At 40.7% G+C, this 15,812-nt stretch overlaps 1 protein-coding gene across 1 annotated transcript in view; it reads left to right on the forward strand.

Moving 5' to 3' along the window:
• The window catches only part of LOC131434399 (tyrosine-protein phosphatase 99A), a 229,007-nt gene that overhangs the window by 141,021 nt on the left and 72,174 nt on the right, over positions 1 to 15,812 (forward strand). The window contains exons 7-8 of the mRNA XM_058601071.1: positions 3,863 to 4,059; positions 12,595 to 12,709. Coding sequence (XP_058457054.1) covers positions 3,863 to 4,059; positions 12,595 to 12,709 — 312 coding nt within the window. The remainder of the gene's footprint in view (positions 1 to 3,862; positions 4,060 to 12,594; positions 12,710 to 15,812) is intronic.

Genomic DNA, 15,812 nt, shown 5'->3' on the forward strand with positions numbered 1-15,812 from the left:
TAAGGTTCTTTTGTAAATGGTTTCTGGTTCTTAGTGTCTGCTTTCTGGCTTCTGGTTGATGATTTCTAGTTTCTGGGGAGTTACTGGACTCTGTCATTTAGTTTCAAATGGTTGGTTTATAACCTTTGGTTTTATTATTTTTTTGATTTTTAGTTATTGACTTCCTGTATAAGGATTCTACGAGAATTCCTGATTTCTAGCTTACGTTAACTGTCATCCACGTTTTGATTTATAATATTATTATTTTCTTACCTTGTAGTTTTTTAGTACTCTAGTCCACTTTTTTGTAGTTTCTTCCCGTTTAATTTTGCTTTTATTTTGTTTTCTTTTGATTTCTATACTTTTTTGTTTCAAATTCCCAGATGTTTCAGGATTTTTTTTCTAGATTTTGATTTCTGCCTTTTTGGTTTCTGTTGTTTCGATTCTGCTATTTACAACTGTTTAGTTTTTGATTTCTGGTTCTGATTTTCTGAACTTTGGCATTTAGTTTCGAGTGTTCTTGAGTTTTTGCTTCCGATTAAACGATTCTGATTTCTAGTTTCTGGTTATTGTCTTCGACTTTTTTGTTATTCGTATTTTCTTACCTTCTAGTATTCATGCTTTCAATTTTTTTCTAGTCCCCCATTTTTGTTTTCCATTTGTGTTTTCTTTTTTTGTTTTCATTATATTTCGGTTTTAATTTTTTTTTGCCCACTACACTCCCCCACACCAAAAAGCTTCAATTTGAAGCCCCCTGGTAGTGGACGCAACTAGTCTCAGCGGAAAAACAAGAAGCAAATAGACACTGGCAATAATAATACTAGAAATACAAATTTAAGTTTTCGAAAATTTCAGTTTTGCTTTGTTTCTGTTTTCTAGTTTTAGATATCTGAAGTCCAGTTTCTTGTTCCTAAATTTTGCTTGTGATTTTTTGTCTCCATTTTCTACCTTCTTGTTTCAGAACTATGCTTTCCTATTTTTGGATTTTTAATTCGTTATTCATATTAACAGATCGGCTGAAAAGTTCGTATCGTTTCTATGAGAAGGGCGCCACTAGAATTAAATCCATACCATTTTCAGTTAGTACCAACCTTCAAAAGATACGTGTATAAATTTGACAGCTGTCTGATTATTAGTTTGTGAGATATTGCATTTTGAGTGGAGCTACTTTTGTTATTGTGGAAAAAATGGAAAAAAAGGAATTTCGTGTGTTGATGAAACACTACTTTTTGATGAAAAAAAGTGCCGCCTATACCAAAAAATGGCTTGATGAGTGTTATCCAGACTCTGCACCGGACGAAGCAACAATTCGTGAGTGGTTTGCAAAATTTCGTACCGGTCATATGAGCACCGAAGACGATGAACGCAGTGGACGTCCAAAAGAGGCTGTTACCGATGAAAACGTGAAAAAATCCACAAAATGATTTTCAATGACCGTAAAGTGAAGTTGATCGAGACATATTATTCACGAATATTTGGATATGAGAATGCTTTGTGCAAAATGGGTGCCGCGTGAGCTCACAATCGATCAAAAACAACAACGAATTGATGATTCTGAGCAGTGTTTGGAGCTGTTATATCGAAATAAAACCGATTTTTTTCGTCGATATATAACAATGGACGAAACATGGCTCCATCACTTCACTCCGGAGTCCAATCGACAGTCAGCTGAGTGGACTGCACGCAATGAACCGAACCCAAAGCGTGGAAAGACTCAACAATCGGCCGGTAAGGTTATGGCGTCTGTATTTTGGGATTCGCATGGTATAATTTTCATCGACTACCTTGAAAAGGGAAAAACCATCAAAAGTGACTCTTATATAGCGTTATTAGAGCGTTTGAAGGACGAAATTTAAAAAAAAACGGTTTCATTTGAAGAAGAAAAAAGTTTTGTTTCATCAAGACAATGCACCGTGTCACAAGTCGATGAAAACCATGCTGAAATTGAACGAATTGGGCTTCGAATTGCTCCCTCATCCATCGTATTCTCCAGATTTGGCCCCCAGTGACTTTTTCCTGTTCTTAGACCTCAACGTATTATTTTTGTTCTCTAATATTTGGTGTCTAGTGTTTAGGTTTTGCTTGCTGATTTTTGGTTTTAGTGTTCTGTTTTCTAGTTGATTATAATTTCTGGTTTATAAAGGGTGATTTTTTAAGAGCTTGAGAACTTTTTTAAACAATAAAACGCATAAAATTTGCAAAATCTCATCGGTTCTTTATTTTAAACGTTAGATTGGTACATGACATTTACTTTTTGAAGATAATTTCATTTAAATGTTGACCGCGGCTGCGTCTTAGGTGGTCCATTCGGAAAGTCCAATTTTGGGCAACTTTTTCGAGCATTTCGGCCGGAATAGCCCGAATTTCTTCGGAAATGTTGTCTTCCAAAGCTGGAATAGTTACTGGCTTATTTCTGTAGACTTTAGACTTGACGTAGCCCCACAAAAAATAGTCTAAAGGCGTCAAATCGCATGATCTTGGTGGCCAACTTACCGGTCCATTTCTTGAGATGAATTGTTCTCCGAAGTTTTCCCTCAAAATGGCCATAGAATCGCGAGCTGTGTGGCATGTAGCGCCATCTTGTTGAAACCACATGTCTACCAAGTTCAGTTCTTCCATTTTTGGCAACAAAAAGTTTGTTAGCATCGAACGATAGCGATCGCCATTCACTGTAACGTTGCGTCCAACAGCATCTTTGAAAAAATACGGTCCAATGATTCCACCAGCGTACAAACCACACCAAACAGTGCATTTTTCGGGATGCATGGGCAGTTCTTGAACGGCTTCTGGTTGCTCTTCACTCCAAATGCGGCAATTTTGCTTATTTACGTAGCCATTCAACCAGAAATGAGCCTCATCGCTGAACAAAATTTGTCGATAAAAAAGCGGATTTTCCGAATGGACCACCTAAGACGCAGCCGCGGTCAACATTTAAATGAAATTATCTTCAAAAAGTAAACGTCATGTACCAATCTAACGTTTAAAATAAAGAACCGATGAGATTTTGCAAATTTTATGCGTTTTATTGTTTAAAAAAGTTCTCAAGCTCTTAAAAAATCACCCTTTATTTAATAGATTTAGGTCTCTGGATTTTAGATTCTTGCATCAGTTTCTCCTTTTTTATTTATTATTAATTTTTATAGTTTTTGTTTTCTAATATCTAGTTCCTGGTTTTAGTTTTCCAGTTTTAGATGTTTCAGTTTCTGTTCTCTGGTTGTTCGTTGTTTAGCATTTGGCTTCTGATTTTTTGGTCTTTGGTTTGATCTTTGATTCTTTATCTTTAGATTTCTACTTCTAGTATAAGGATTCTGATTTCTAGTTACTGTCACCTACATTTTTAGATTTTTTACTATCTGGTTTTTGTATTCTGTGGATTTGGTCACTGATAACCGTTTTATGATTTTTTATCCGTTTCGTCTTTAACTCACCAATGCGATTGTGATCTACGTTGGACTGCTAAGTGCACCAGCAATTCAAGATGAACTGCTAACGCACTAAAAGTCGAAGGCGAAACCGGTTTTCTTTTTCGGTTTTCTTTTTCTGGTTTCTGATTTCAAATTTTGGAAACTATGACTTATGAGTAGCTAATAATTATGATGAATTTGCATACTATTCTGAACATTAAAACAAACTCGCAAAATATGAGTGTACGTCAAATGCTCTCACTTTCTGTCAGTTTGGAAACGATTTATCACATAAATATTTCCATACGGGCGTTGATTCCCACAGCGCAAATCGCATTCCACAATTAACTCCTACTACTCCTCTCGGAGTCGGCAAACTTCCAACACGATACCAAAGCCATTAATCTGGAAGCAGAACAACATTAACCACAGCCAACCGATCAATCTCTTCTCTCCCTCTCTCTCTTCTTCCTTTGCAGCCCCGACCGGCAAACCGGTAACGACGATCGCCCATAACACGTCTGCCACCTCGCTGTACATTTCGTGGAAACCACCGCCACCGGAAACGATACTGGGGGAATTTCTCGGCTACCGGATAACCTACCGTATGCGCGACAAAAGCAGCCCGATGGAGGACGATGCCAAGGAGATCTACATTCGCGACAGCACCGTCGAGGTAAGTTGCCGTGGCTTTTGAGGTTAGGATTGTGGATTTACGCGGTACTTTTCTCCGTCTGTAACCAAAACTGAAAATGTTCACTTGGAAGTTCGGTTCTTCCATGTGACAAAATTCGGTCCTTCCCAGATCTAGTTCATAAACAAAGTGATTTTGAATGATTAAACGTAGCTTAATTTTCACGACGTTTCCCTCACACACACAAACAAAATGAAGAACTTGTTTGTTTCCCGAACCGGAAAGATGACAACACAAACTCTAGGTGACAGTAGCGTCATCAGAAGGAGGGGAATGAAGAAAGTGGTCCTTGAACTGAAACCGGAAGAAATTCATCAATCTTGTAGTCCGGTCGGTCGGTCGGTCTCGGAGGTGGGGGCCAAACGGCGACTCGGGTTTTCTGATGACCACCGCCCTACAAGACGAATGCGAATGCATTTGCTTGTTTATCTTTCCGGTCGAGTGAACCACTTGAAACAATCACAGATGACGTCTGCTAATGTTGGTCATAAATAAACGTCCATACCTGCCATTGTTTGAGTTGGCTGACTGGCTGGCTGGTTGCCATTGTTGGGTTGATACTTTGCGGTTCTTTCATTTAGTAGTCCAGAACAGCAGAAACCGGAAATGTCGCCGAACCGAGTCCTTCCGGGGCTGTCTCTTGAATTGTGTACTCATTTCACCTTTGGGGTCAAAACGGTTTTTTGTTTTTATCTTCCGTACCCGAAACTAGGCACGAGTTGTTCGTTTCCGTTAGTTTAATATTTTTGATAAAGGCTAGAAATTTTTATTGCAGAATTTATGTCTTGTGAATTTTTTATGTTCACTTTTAGTTGACTGTCAATTTAGCCCCAAGACTGTCTACGTCAACGGCTACTAACTACATCTCCTTTAGCCGAATCTAGCCGAGGGTCATTTTACCCCGTGTAACCTAAGTTCCATGTAGCACAAGTCCCACTTAACACAAGGCCCATTCATCCCAAATACCATGAATGACAATGTCCTTTTATATCAAAGCGCATTTCGCTCGAAGCTCTTCAAACCGGAAGACTCCTTTAACCTGAAGCTCATTCAACCCAAAGATCATTAAGTCGAAATCCTATTTAGCTGAAGGCACATTTTCCTGAAAGTCTATTTTGTTCCATGACCCATTTTACCCCGATTTTTTTACCGAAGCTAAGGTCCAATCAGATCTCAATCCATTAGCCATTTAGTCGAAGACCCACTTTATCCCGAAGACCGATTTAGTCTAAGACCCACTTAGCCCATAACCAATTTAGTCAGAATACTTTTTAGTAAGCAGAGATACTGTTTATTCAAACGCCATTTGCTCGAGAACTCAGTTTACCGGTAAACATTGACTCATTGACCCGCTTAACTGTGTACCATTTAATTGGAAGCACATTCTTTACCGGAGGTCATTTTTAGCGAAGGATATTTTTGCCGAGAGTCATTTTGACTTTTGACGAATGCCATATTAGCCGAAGGCCATTTTCATCTCACCAGATACTTTTCTGTTGAATGTCAGCTTATTTTTGGCCTTCAGCAAATATAAGCCTCTAGCAAAAATGGTCTTCGGTTTAAACGGTATTCGACAAAAATAGCCTTCGGCAAAAATGGTCTTCGACAAAGAGGATATGTTTTTCCAGATACCATTTTTGCAGAAGGCTAATTTTTGCTTATTGTCATTTCTGCCGGAAACCATTTTTACCGGAGGCCATTTTTGCCGAAGGTTATTTTTGGCCTTCAGTGAAAATAAGCCTCTAGCAAAAATCGCTTTCGGCAAAAACGGCATTAAGTAAAAATAAGCCTCTAGCATAAATGGCCTTCGACAAAAATGGTCATCGGCAGAAACGGCATTAAGCAAAAATAAGCCTCTAGCAAAAATGGCCTGCGATAAAATGGCATTCGGCAAAACAGCCTTCTGCGAAAATGGTCTTCGGCAAAAACGACATTCGGCAAAAACGGCATTAGGTAAAAATGAGCCTCTAGCAAAAATGGCCTTACGTAAAAACGGCATTCGGCAAAAATAGCCTTGGGCTTCGACAAAGAAGATTTTTTTTTCCCAGATACCATTTTTGCCGAATGGCTTTACAGAAGACTATTTTTGCCTAATGCCATTTTTACCGAACGTCATTTTTGCTGAAGGCCAATTTTTGCTTAATGCCATTTTTTCGAAAGCCGTTTTACCGGAGGCCATTTTTACCGAAGGTTATTCTTGGCTTTTAGCAAAAATAAGCCTCTAGCAAAAATGTCCTTCGGTAAAAACGACATTCGACAAAAATTGCCTTCGGTAAAAATTGCATTAAGTAAAAATAAGCCTCCAGCAAAAACGGCCTTCGGTAAAAACAGCATTCGGCAAAAATGGTCATCGTCAAAAACGGCATTAAGCAAAAATAAGCCTCTAGTAAAAATAGTCTGCGATAAAACGGCATCCGGCAAAAACAGCCTTCTGCAAAAATGGTCTTCGGTAAAAACGGCAGTCGGCAAAAAACGGCATTAGGTAAAAATAAGAATCTAGCAAAAATGGCCTTACGTAAAAACGACATTAGGCAAAAATAGCCTTGGTCTTCGACAAAGAAGTTTTTTTTTCCAGATACCGTTACCGTTTTCAGTTTTACCGGAGGCCATTTTTACCGAAGGTTATTTTTGGCTCTCAGCAAAAATAAGCCTCTAGCAAAAATGTTTTTCGGTAAAAACGATATTCGAAAAAGATTGCCTTCGGTAAAAATTTCATTAAGTAAAAATAGAATCTAGCAAAAATGGCCCTACGTAAAAACTGCATTCGGCAAAAATAGCCTTAGTCTTCGACAAAGAAGATATATTTTTCCAGATGCCATTTTTTCCGAAAACCATTTTTGGCGAATGGCTTTACAGAAGACTATTTTTTACCTAATGCCATTTTTACCGAAGGCCATTTTCACCGAAGGTTAATTTTGGCTTTCAGCAAAAATAAGTATCTAGCAAAAATGGCCTTTAGTAAAAACGGCATTCGACGAAAATTGCATTTGGTTAAAATTGCATTAAGCAAAAATAAGCCTCTAGCAAAAATGGTCTTCGGCAAAAACAGCATTAAGTAAAAATAAGCCTCTAGCAAAAATGTCCCTCGGTAAAAACGGCATTCGGCAAAAATGGTCTTCAGTAAAAACGGCATTAAGCAAAAATAAGCTTCTAGCAATAATGGCCCTCGGTAAAAACGGCATTCGACAAAAATAACCTACTGCAAAAATGGTCTTCGACAAATAAGATGTTTTCCAGGTGCCATTTTTGCCGAAAGCAATTTTTGCCGAAACCAATTTTTGCCGAAAGCAATTTTTACCGAATAACGTGTTTACAGAAGACCATTTTAGCCGAATGTCGTTTTTTTACCGAAGGCCATTTCTGATGAAGGCAAATTTTTGCCGAAGGGAATTTTTGTCGAAAAGGATTTTCGCGAAACACCATCCTTGCCAAAAGCCATTTTTACTGAAACTATTTTTACCGGAGACAATTTTTGCGGATGGAAATTTTTGCAAGAAGTTTTTTTTGTCGCGAGCCATATTTGACGAATGTATTTTCATAAGCCTAATATTTTATCATCATTTAATTCTACTATATATCCGTTATGTTTTCAAGCTTTTAATGTTACTATCCATACTTCCAGTTCCAACTAACTATTTCTTTAAGGTTTTTTATCTACAGATAGGATTCTACCTACACTGATGAAGAACGTAAAAAATATTCGAAATTCGCAATTATTTCTAGATATGTACTAGAATCGAATGGTGATAAAATTTTATTCTAGTGAATTTATTCTACTAAACGCAGTGAAGTGACAAATTGGGTCATTTTTCCGGAGACCTTTTTGGCGAAGACCATTTTTGCCGAGGGCTATGTTTGCCGTTTTCAACGAAGGCTTATTTTTGCTAAAGGCCATTTTTGTCGAAGATCATGTTTTCCGAAGACTGTTTTTACAAAGGCTAATTTTTGCTGAAATACATTTTTACCGGAAGCCACTTTTGCCGAAGATAGTTTTTTCCGAAGGATTTTTTCAACGTCATTTTTGTCAAGGCAATTTTTGCCGAAGATCATTTTTTCCGAGGACTTTTTTCACTGGTCTTTTTTTTCCGAACGTCATTTTTTCCGAAGGTCATTTTTGCCGAAGACCATTTTTGCCGAGGACCATTTTCACTGGTCTTTTTCCAAAAGTAATTTTTCCGAATGTCATAATTTCATTTTTTCCGAAGGTCGTTTTTCCGAAGGTCATTTTTCTGAAGACCATTTTTTCCGAAATCAATCTTTGCTGAAGGTCATTTTAACCGAAATCCTATTTTGGAGGTAATTATTACCGAAGGCCATTTTTGCCAAAGGTTATTTTTTCTGAATGCCATTTTTCCGAAGACCATTTTGCCAAAGGCTTTTTTTACCAAGGCCATTTGTGCCGAAAATCATTTTTTCCGAAGTCTGTTTTTTGAATGCCATTTTTCGCCGAAGATTATTTTTTCCAAAGGTTATTTTTTCTTAATGCCATTTTTCCGAAGACCATTTTGCCAAAGGCCTTTTTTACCAAGGCCATTTGTGCCGAAAATCATTTTTTCTGAAGTCTATTTTTTGAACGCCGTTTTTCGCCGAAGATTATTTTTTCCAAAGACCATTTTTGACGAAGGCCATTTTTGCCGAAGACTATGTTCACCGAAGGCTTTTTTAAAGTTGTTTTTGCCGAAGGACACTTTTTCCGAAGGCTTTTTGTCCAATGGTCTTTTTTCCAAAGGCCATTTTTCTGAAAGTTATTTTTTTCCGAAGGTCATATTTTCCGAAGGTACTTTTTTTACAAAAGCTACTTTTTTGTCGAAGACCATTTTTGCTGAGCGATATTTTCACCGAAGTGTACTTTTTACCGAAGGCAATAAATGGGAATGGAAGGCCTTTTTTCCGAGGGTCATTTTTTCTGAAGGCCATGTTTCCCGAAAGTCATTTTTGCCGATGATCATTTTTTCCGAAGGCTATTTTTGTCGAACGTCTTTTTTGTCGACGATCATTTTTGCAAATGGCTGAGTTTTGCGGAATGTCAATTTATTGAAAACGAGTTTTTGCAGATCATTCTGCCAAAGCCAATTTTCTTGGAAGCTATTTTTGCTGAAGATCGATGGAAAGTTTTACGAGGGGTCGTTTTTACCGAAGGTCATTTTGACCGAAGGCCTCTTTTACCGTAGATGGATCTGGTGGAGGTCATTTTTGTAAGAGGTAATTTTTGTCGGAGACCATTTTTACCGAAGATTGTTTAAGCCATAAGTTATATTTGCCAGAGGACCGTTTTGCTGGAAGTTTTTTTTTATCGAAAGCCATTTTTGCCGAAAATCATTTTTTCCGAAGTATTTTTTAACACCATTTTCTCAGAAAATAATTTTCCCGAAAACCATTTTTACCGAAGGCTACTTTTGACGAAAATTATGTTTACCGAAGCTTTTTTAAGGTCAATTTTGCCGAAGTTTTTCCGAAAACCATTTTTCTTCTCGAAGACCATTTTTTGCCGAAGACCATTTTTGCTGAGCGATATTCTCACCGAAGTCTACTTTTTGCCGAAGGCCATTCATTCCGATGGTATTTTTTCTGAGGGTCATTTTTTCCGAAGGCCATCTTTCCGAAAGTCATTTTTGCCGAACACCATTTTTGTCGAGGATCATTTTTGCAGATGGTTGAATTTTGCCGAATGTAATTTTTATTGAAAGCAATTTTTTGCAGATCATTCTTGCCATTTTTTGTCGAAATTTTTACCAGGAACCGTTTTTACCGAAGGCCATTCTGACCGAAGGCCTTTTTTACCGTAGATGGATCTGGTGGAGGTCATTTTCGTAAGAGGTCTTTTTTGTCGAAGGTCATTTTTGTCGGAGACCATTTTCACCGAAGGTTGTTTTAGCCGTAAGCCATTTTTGCCAGAGGACCGTTTTGCTGGAAATTTCTTTCACCGGAGGCCATTTTTACTGAAAACTATTTCTACCGGAGGCCTTTTTTGTCATAAAGTCTTCTAGCGGGAGGTCTTCTAGCAAAAAACCTTTTTCCTAATGGTGTTAAGCTAAAGTATTTTAACCGAAGGCTTTTTGGCGCACGGTCTTTCATCTGAATGCTTGTTAACTGAAAACCTTTCAGCGGAAGGCCTTCGAACAAATAGCCTTTTTGCGAGATATCTTTTAGCAGAAGACTTTCGTTTAACCATAGGTATCTTAGACAAAGGCGTTTAGTCGAATACCTTTCCACCGAAGTCGTGTTTAGCTTGAGGCCATTCGGTCGATGGCTAGTTGTAACCGAAAACATTGTCCGAAAATTCATTTGAACTTGTTGACTTCGAATTCTCGTTTTCTAATTTGATTCTTTTGTGTGTTTTCTAATTTGATTCTTTTGTGTATCGCTAAATCGAAGCTTAAGCTAAACATTCGAACCCAAGTAATTGGTTTGCGATCGGCATTGTGAACAAAAAAAAACGACCGGCAACGAGACCGTATTTTTTCACCACGGCAACGCTCGGCCACTTGTTGCAGCTTCGGTTGAAGGCAATTTGGAGGAAATTTGGACTCATCCGCCCCATGGTCTCGATTTGTCACCATCCGACTCAAGTTTGAACTATGTTTAGGGGGGAATTTGTTGCTGGTCCAGAATTCATATAGCTCCAGACCCATTACAACATGCACAGCACTCCACAATTAATCTATTTTACGGTACCAAACCAGTATCGTTTCAATGTTTAGCTTTCTGTACTGTGGTAAACACCGTGGAAAGTGAGCGCCATGGAAGTGCACTAATTTATAATGAATGCAAACCGTCGACGATTTGCTAGTACCGATGGCTATAAAATTAATTAATCAATAATTTATTGCTTTAATAGAAATTGTGCAATAATTAATTTATGTTATTCAATGGCAATGCTGTCGCGCTTGAATCTCGATTCCCGCACTCCGGGACGACCAATCCGAACCATTATCATAATGGGGTCATAGAAAATTCACATACACATTAAATTTATCAACTGCTAATGGACGGGGCTCCGGCCGGGACCGTCCCGGCGTTGAATCAATGTTGGATTAGCGTCCCGTCATCGATGGGTGGCGATCGCATCGGACCAGAAGTCATCGTCGGTTTGAAACCTGGAGAACACTCGAGGATAATTTTAATAGGTAAGCTGCCCAAACATGAATCAAAATAAACAAGAGCTTTGCTAGCCCGAGTCTGTGGGCCCTGCGGGGCCGAAGCACAGTAATTTGATGAGCAACTGTGCCGGTGTTGTTCCGGTTGTTCCAGTGTTTCACTCAGCCCCCGTTGTTCCGGTTGTTGTCGGTGTCGGTAAAACTTTCGTGAACTCAAATAATAACAACAAAAACAACAGATAGCAGCTGAAGTTACAGCAAATCCGGAAAAAAGCCATGAAACTTCGGTAAACAAAAACATACATCAGCCGGGGAAAAGTTTTCTCCGGGTTACGACGGGAGCAGTCGACGGGTTCCCAGAAACCCAGCAGCAACAACGACGACGGGAACATGGTATCTGACCTTCCCATTCGTTCGGGATCCCCTCAATCACAATCTGCCTTGCCACGTAACGTAATTACCCCCTCGTAAGTAGCAGAACCGGCTGTAAAATTAGACACTTTCTAGCACTGAACTGAACAGAAAAGGGGTGCTCCATAGTCATGGCAATCTGCGGTAATTATGATTTGAATTTGTACCCTTCTGTTCAACTGATGATAGCGGAAAACACATTGCCAACCATCAAGGAAGGCTGTGTAATCCTCTTTTTTGCACATTCTGTTTCCTCTCTCTCTCTCCCCCTGGAAACAGAACCATTCGAGTAGTTTCATAAATAGTTGTAGTCTTTTCCCCGCGTTCTGGCTTTTACAGGATTCCGGGTTCTGCCCGGAATGAGACTCGAAGTGAAAAGTCTTGTTCTGTTCGTGTAAAGTTTTCCCATCTGGTGGTTTGTCCGCACCGATCCTGGGGACTATGGTGGAACGGAATCTTCCGTCCGTCTCCGGTGTTAGTGTCGGTCGGAAGGTATCAACTGAGCCCGGGAACTAAATACACATAACACCACCCGTAAATGTTGTTTAATTCAACCAAATTTCCCGAGATTTATTAGATTCCCGGGACCGCAGTCTCTGCATGCGCTCCTCCGGAATGCTCTGTCTGGGTGCTCGGTAGAAGATTAAATTTAAGCGATGTTTATGTTTTATTCAAAAACAACATAAATCCTAGAGAAGAAAAAAACCGAGCACGAGACAAACTTAACCGGGTTCCGTCCGCATCACTTGAGTTCTCGAATCGTTCCCGAAAAACAAAAAAGAAAAGCAAAATACGACAATCGACGGAACAATCAACGGGAGCGCTTATTTGCGGCTGCCGCCGGCACGGAAATGACTGATTGCGACCGTAAAGAAATGCTCGTGCCCCTCCTCCCTTTCCGCCGTCGCGGAAAAAGGAAAAGAAAAATTGCAGCTAAAACTTTATCTCATCTTTCTCGCTAGTAGTAATTTATTGTTATTTATTTCTCGGTGTTTCTTTCTACTTACAGAGCCATGAAATCCATAACCTTGAAACCTACACCCAGTATCTGGTATCGATACAGGTGTTCAACCCGGAAGGACTGGGACCGCCAACCACGGTGCTGGTAATGACCGACGAGGGTGGTAAGTTTCGCTTTGTTTACTTTTTTATTGGGTGTGATTTTTTCTGTTGTTCTGCTCAGGCTCTTGCATGATGAAGTGTCCAGATTTTGGGATCACATCGATAGACTTCCTACCGATGCGATGGTTTGGTACGGGGGCCGTGATGAAGTTGATCAATCTATTGGATTCTTTAGGACCTGAAAACTCGCATGAAAGAGGGAGTGCTCCATTTCAGTTGCCATCATTGGAATGATATTCAAGAAAATACTAGTAGGCGATGTTTTGAAACACTTCAAAGTGACTATATCTGTCAAACGAACAACAGAGAGCAACCTACGAAATCGTTGCGGTGGCGAAGGCCACAAGACGTTTATTTGCAACAAAACACCACGGTGTGTGATTTGCGCGGGCAGGAAGAAGGTTCAAAATCACGCCATGGGCAGCCCCGTCTGCCCCTTCGGCGGAGGAAATAGGAAGGCCTAAACGTAGTGCAGCTAAACCTGAACCACTGTGCAGTTGCGCAGCAATTGCTGCATCAATCGGTTGTAGAATGGAGCACAGACGTCGATATCCTCTCGGACCCCTATCGCATCCCCGCCGACAATGGAAACTGGGTTGCGGACGGATGCGGGTCAGCGGCCATCTGGACCACGGAACATTATCTAATTCAGGAAGTGGCCGAGGGAGTAGCCATAGCGAAGATAAATGGCGTATACTAGTGCAGCTGCTATGCCTCACCGCGGTGGCCAATAGACCAGTTCACCCAATGGGTCGACAGGCTGACCGTAGACCTGGGTGGTAAAAAATCAGTGGTGATAACAGGTAGCCGCCACAATAACCAGAGAGGGCAGACGCTGCTAGAAGCCCTCGCCAAGCTAGATGTGGTACTGGGAAACGACGGTACCAAAAGTACCTTCCAGCGGAACGCAGTTGAGTCGTTTATCGACGTGACTTTTTGCAGTACCGGCCTGGCCGGAGACTTAATCTGGAGAGTGGAAGATGGCTATACCCATAGTGACCGCATAGCCATACGCTACACGATAGGTAGCCTAACGAAGTACAGCAGTTGGGGAAATGCCCCCGGAACCCGAGCGTGGAAGGTTGTCGACTTCGACCGTGAAATGTTTAGTGCAGCTCTCGCACTGGAGAACCACACAACGAACTTAGATGGGGAAGAGTTGCACGGGCGTGCGACACGACAACGCCGAGAAAGGCCCGATCGTGGAACAGCAGACGGCCGGTCTACTGGTGGAACGAGCAAATTGCAGACCTGCTTAAGGGCCAGCAGAAGCATGCAAAGAGCCAGACCACCGGAGATAAGAGCAGTCAGGAACGAAACGTTCAAAGCGGCCGAGCTAGCTCTGAACAAGTCTATTCGAGTAAGCAAAAAAGCCTGATTTGATAACCTGTGCCAGTGTGCCAACTCCAACCCATGGGGTGATACCTACAGGATGGTTATGGCCAAAACGAGAGGTGCTGAAGGAGATCATAAGAGTCCTCTTCCCTCACCACGACACGTTCCCGAGACCGCCAGCACCGCTACCAACAAACGATGTTGACAGAGAGACGAACGTAGAGTTGTTGTCAGCATCGAGATCGCTCGACACTGAGAAAGTCCCCGGGCCAGATGGTATCCCGAACGCGGCTCTGAAGATTACTGTAGTCTCAAAGCCGGACATGTTTAGTAAGGTCATGCAGAGATGTCTAGACGAGTGCACGTTCCCGGACAGAGGAAAAGACAGAGATAGGTACTGTTACCGAAACCTGGGGACCCGTCAGCTTATAGACCAATCTGCCTGATCGACACCGCAGGGAAGAGAATCCAGGAGAGAATCATCCTGAACAGGCTAGCCCCGTTCATAGAGGAGGCGGGTGGACTGTCTAACGAACAGTACGGGCTCCGCAAAGGCAGGTCTACGGCGGATGTCAGAAAATCGGTGATAGCCACCGCGGAGGTCGCTATGCAACCCAAGCGCCGTGGAATTCGTTACTGTGCGGTACTCCTCCATCCTCCTTCGACTGCCGTAGTGTCAGAAGGGCTGTACAAAATTATGAAAAGCTACTTTCAGAACTGGGTATTGCACCCTCGCTACTCTGATCGCATTTGGCATCTTGTCACTACGGCAAAGATGTTTTGAAATGATATAAAGCGAATGGAGTCTACGTGTTGTACCGAAAGAGGCGAATCCACCAAACAGTTTCGACCTATCGAACGGTATTGGGCTCTCGTGAGTAGTAAGTAAGAAAAATTTCGATAATCTCGGACAAAAGCAGCCTTGTCAATCTGCACAAACTCTAATTATTGAAGTAACCTCAAAAGTTCGTAGTTTTTTCATGCAGCCTAATTAAGTTACTATAATTGGTTCTAAGATGACTAAGCCTTATGACAGTTACTTTACTATTCTGGAACGAACACCGATCTTCTTGAATTATGTGTGATATTTGTTTACCTACGAAACAGTTTATCGCGGAGTAATTCGAGCAAAAAAAACACAATGATGTCTTTGGGCAAACATAAGAAAAAAACAGCGACGGCCGGAAAACACGATGGAATGATAATTCATGTATTAGAGAATAAACCTACTCAGAGACTGTGCCAAATTACATTACCGTTCTACAAGCTACAAACCTCTATTTAACACGATATATACGAAAAAACTGTCTGCACTTAAAAAAATGGCGGGTGGGTAATGTCAAAGACATAGTTGATTTTATTTGCACTGCGAACGGTTCACCAAACAGATTTTTTCTTTGCACTGCAGATTGGCTTATTTTACCTGCTAGCTGTTTTGCGAATATTTATAACCCTTGGATGGGATGGTTTATAGAATTTTCTTCGTCGTTGGTAATTTTTCGGTGTACTTTGCTTTGTTTCAAAAAAATCGTAATAATTCTATGTGAAAAATGGTTAAAGGCTCTGAAAAAAATCCGATTAATTACGTCACTCCGATGCTCCACAATATTGATGTCACTTCCACTCGAGCGAATAGAAAACCCTTCACAAAAATTGCTTCAGTATTGAATTAATCCGCACTGTGAGTGGTTCTGCTGCGGGACGTTCGTAGTGCAAGTTTCGCTTACATCATCATCATCCAGTTGCTGATGGTTCACATTTGAGAAAAAT

This window comes from Malaya genurostris, chromosome 1 (genome assembly GCF_030247185.1).
Source record: "Malaya genurostris strain Urasoe2022 chromosome 1, Malgen_1.1, whole genome shotgun sequence".
Lineage (NCBI taxonomy): Eukaryota > Metazoa > Arthropoda > Insecta > Diptera > Culicidae > Malaya > Malaya genurostris.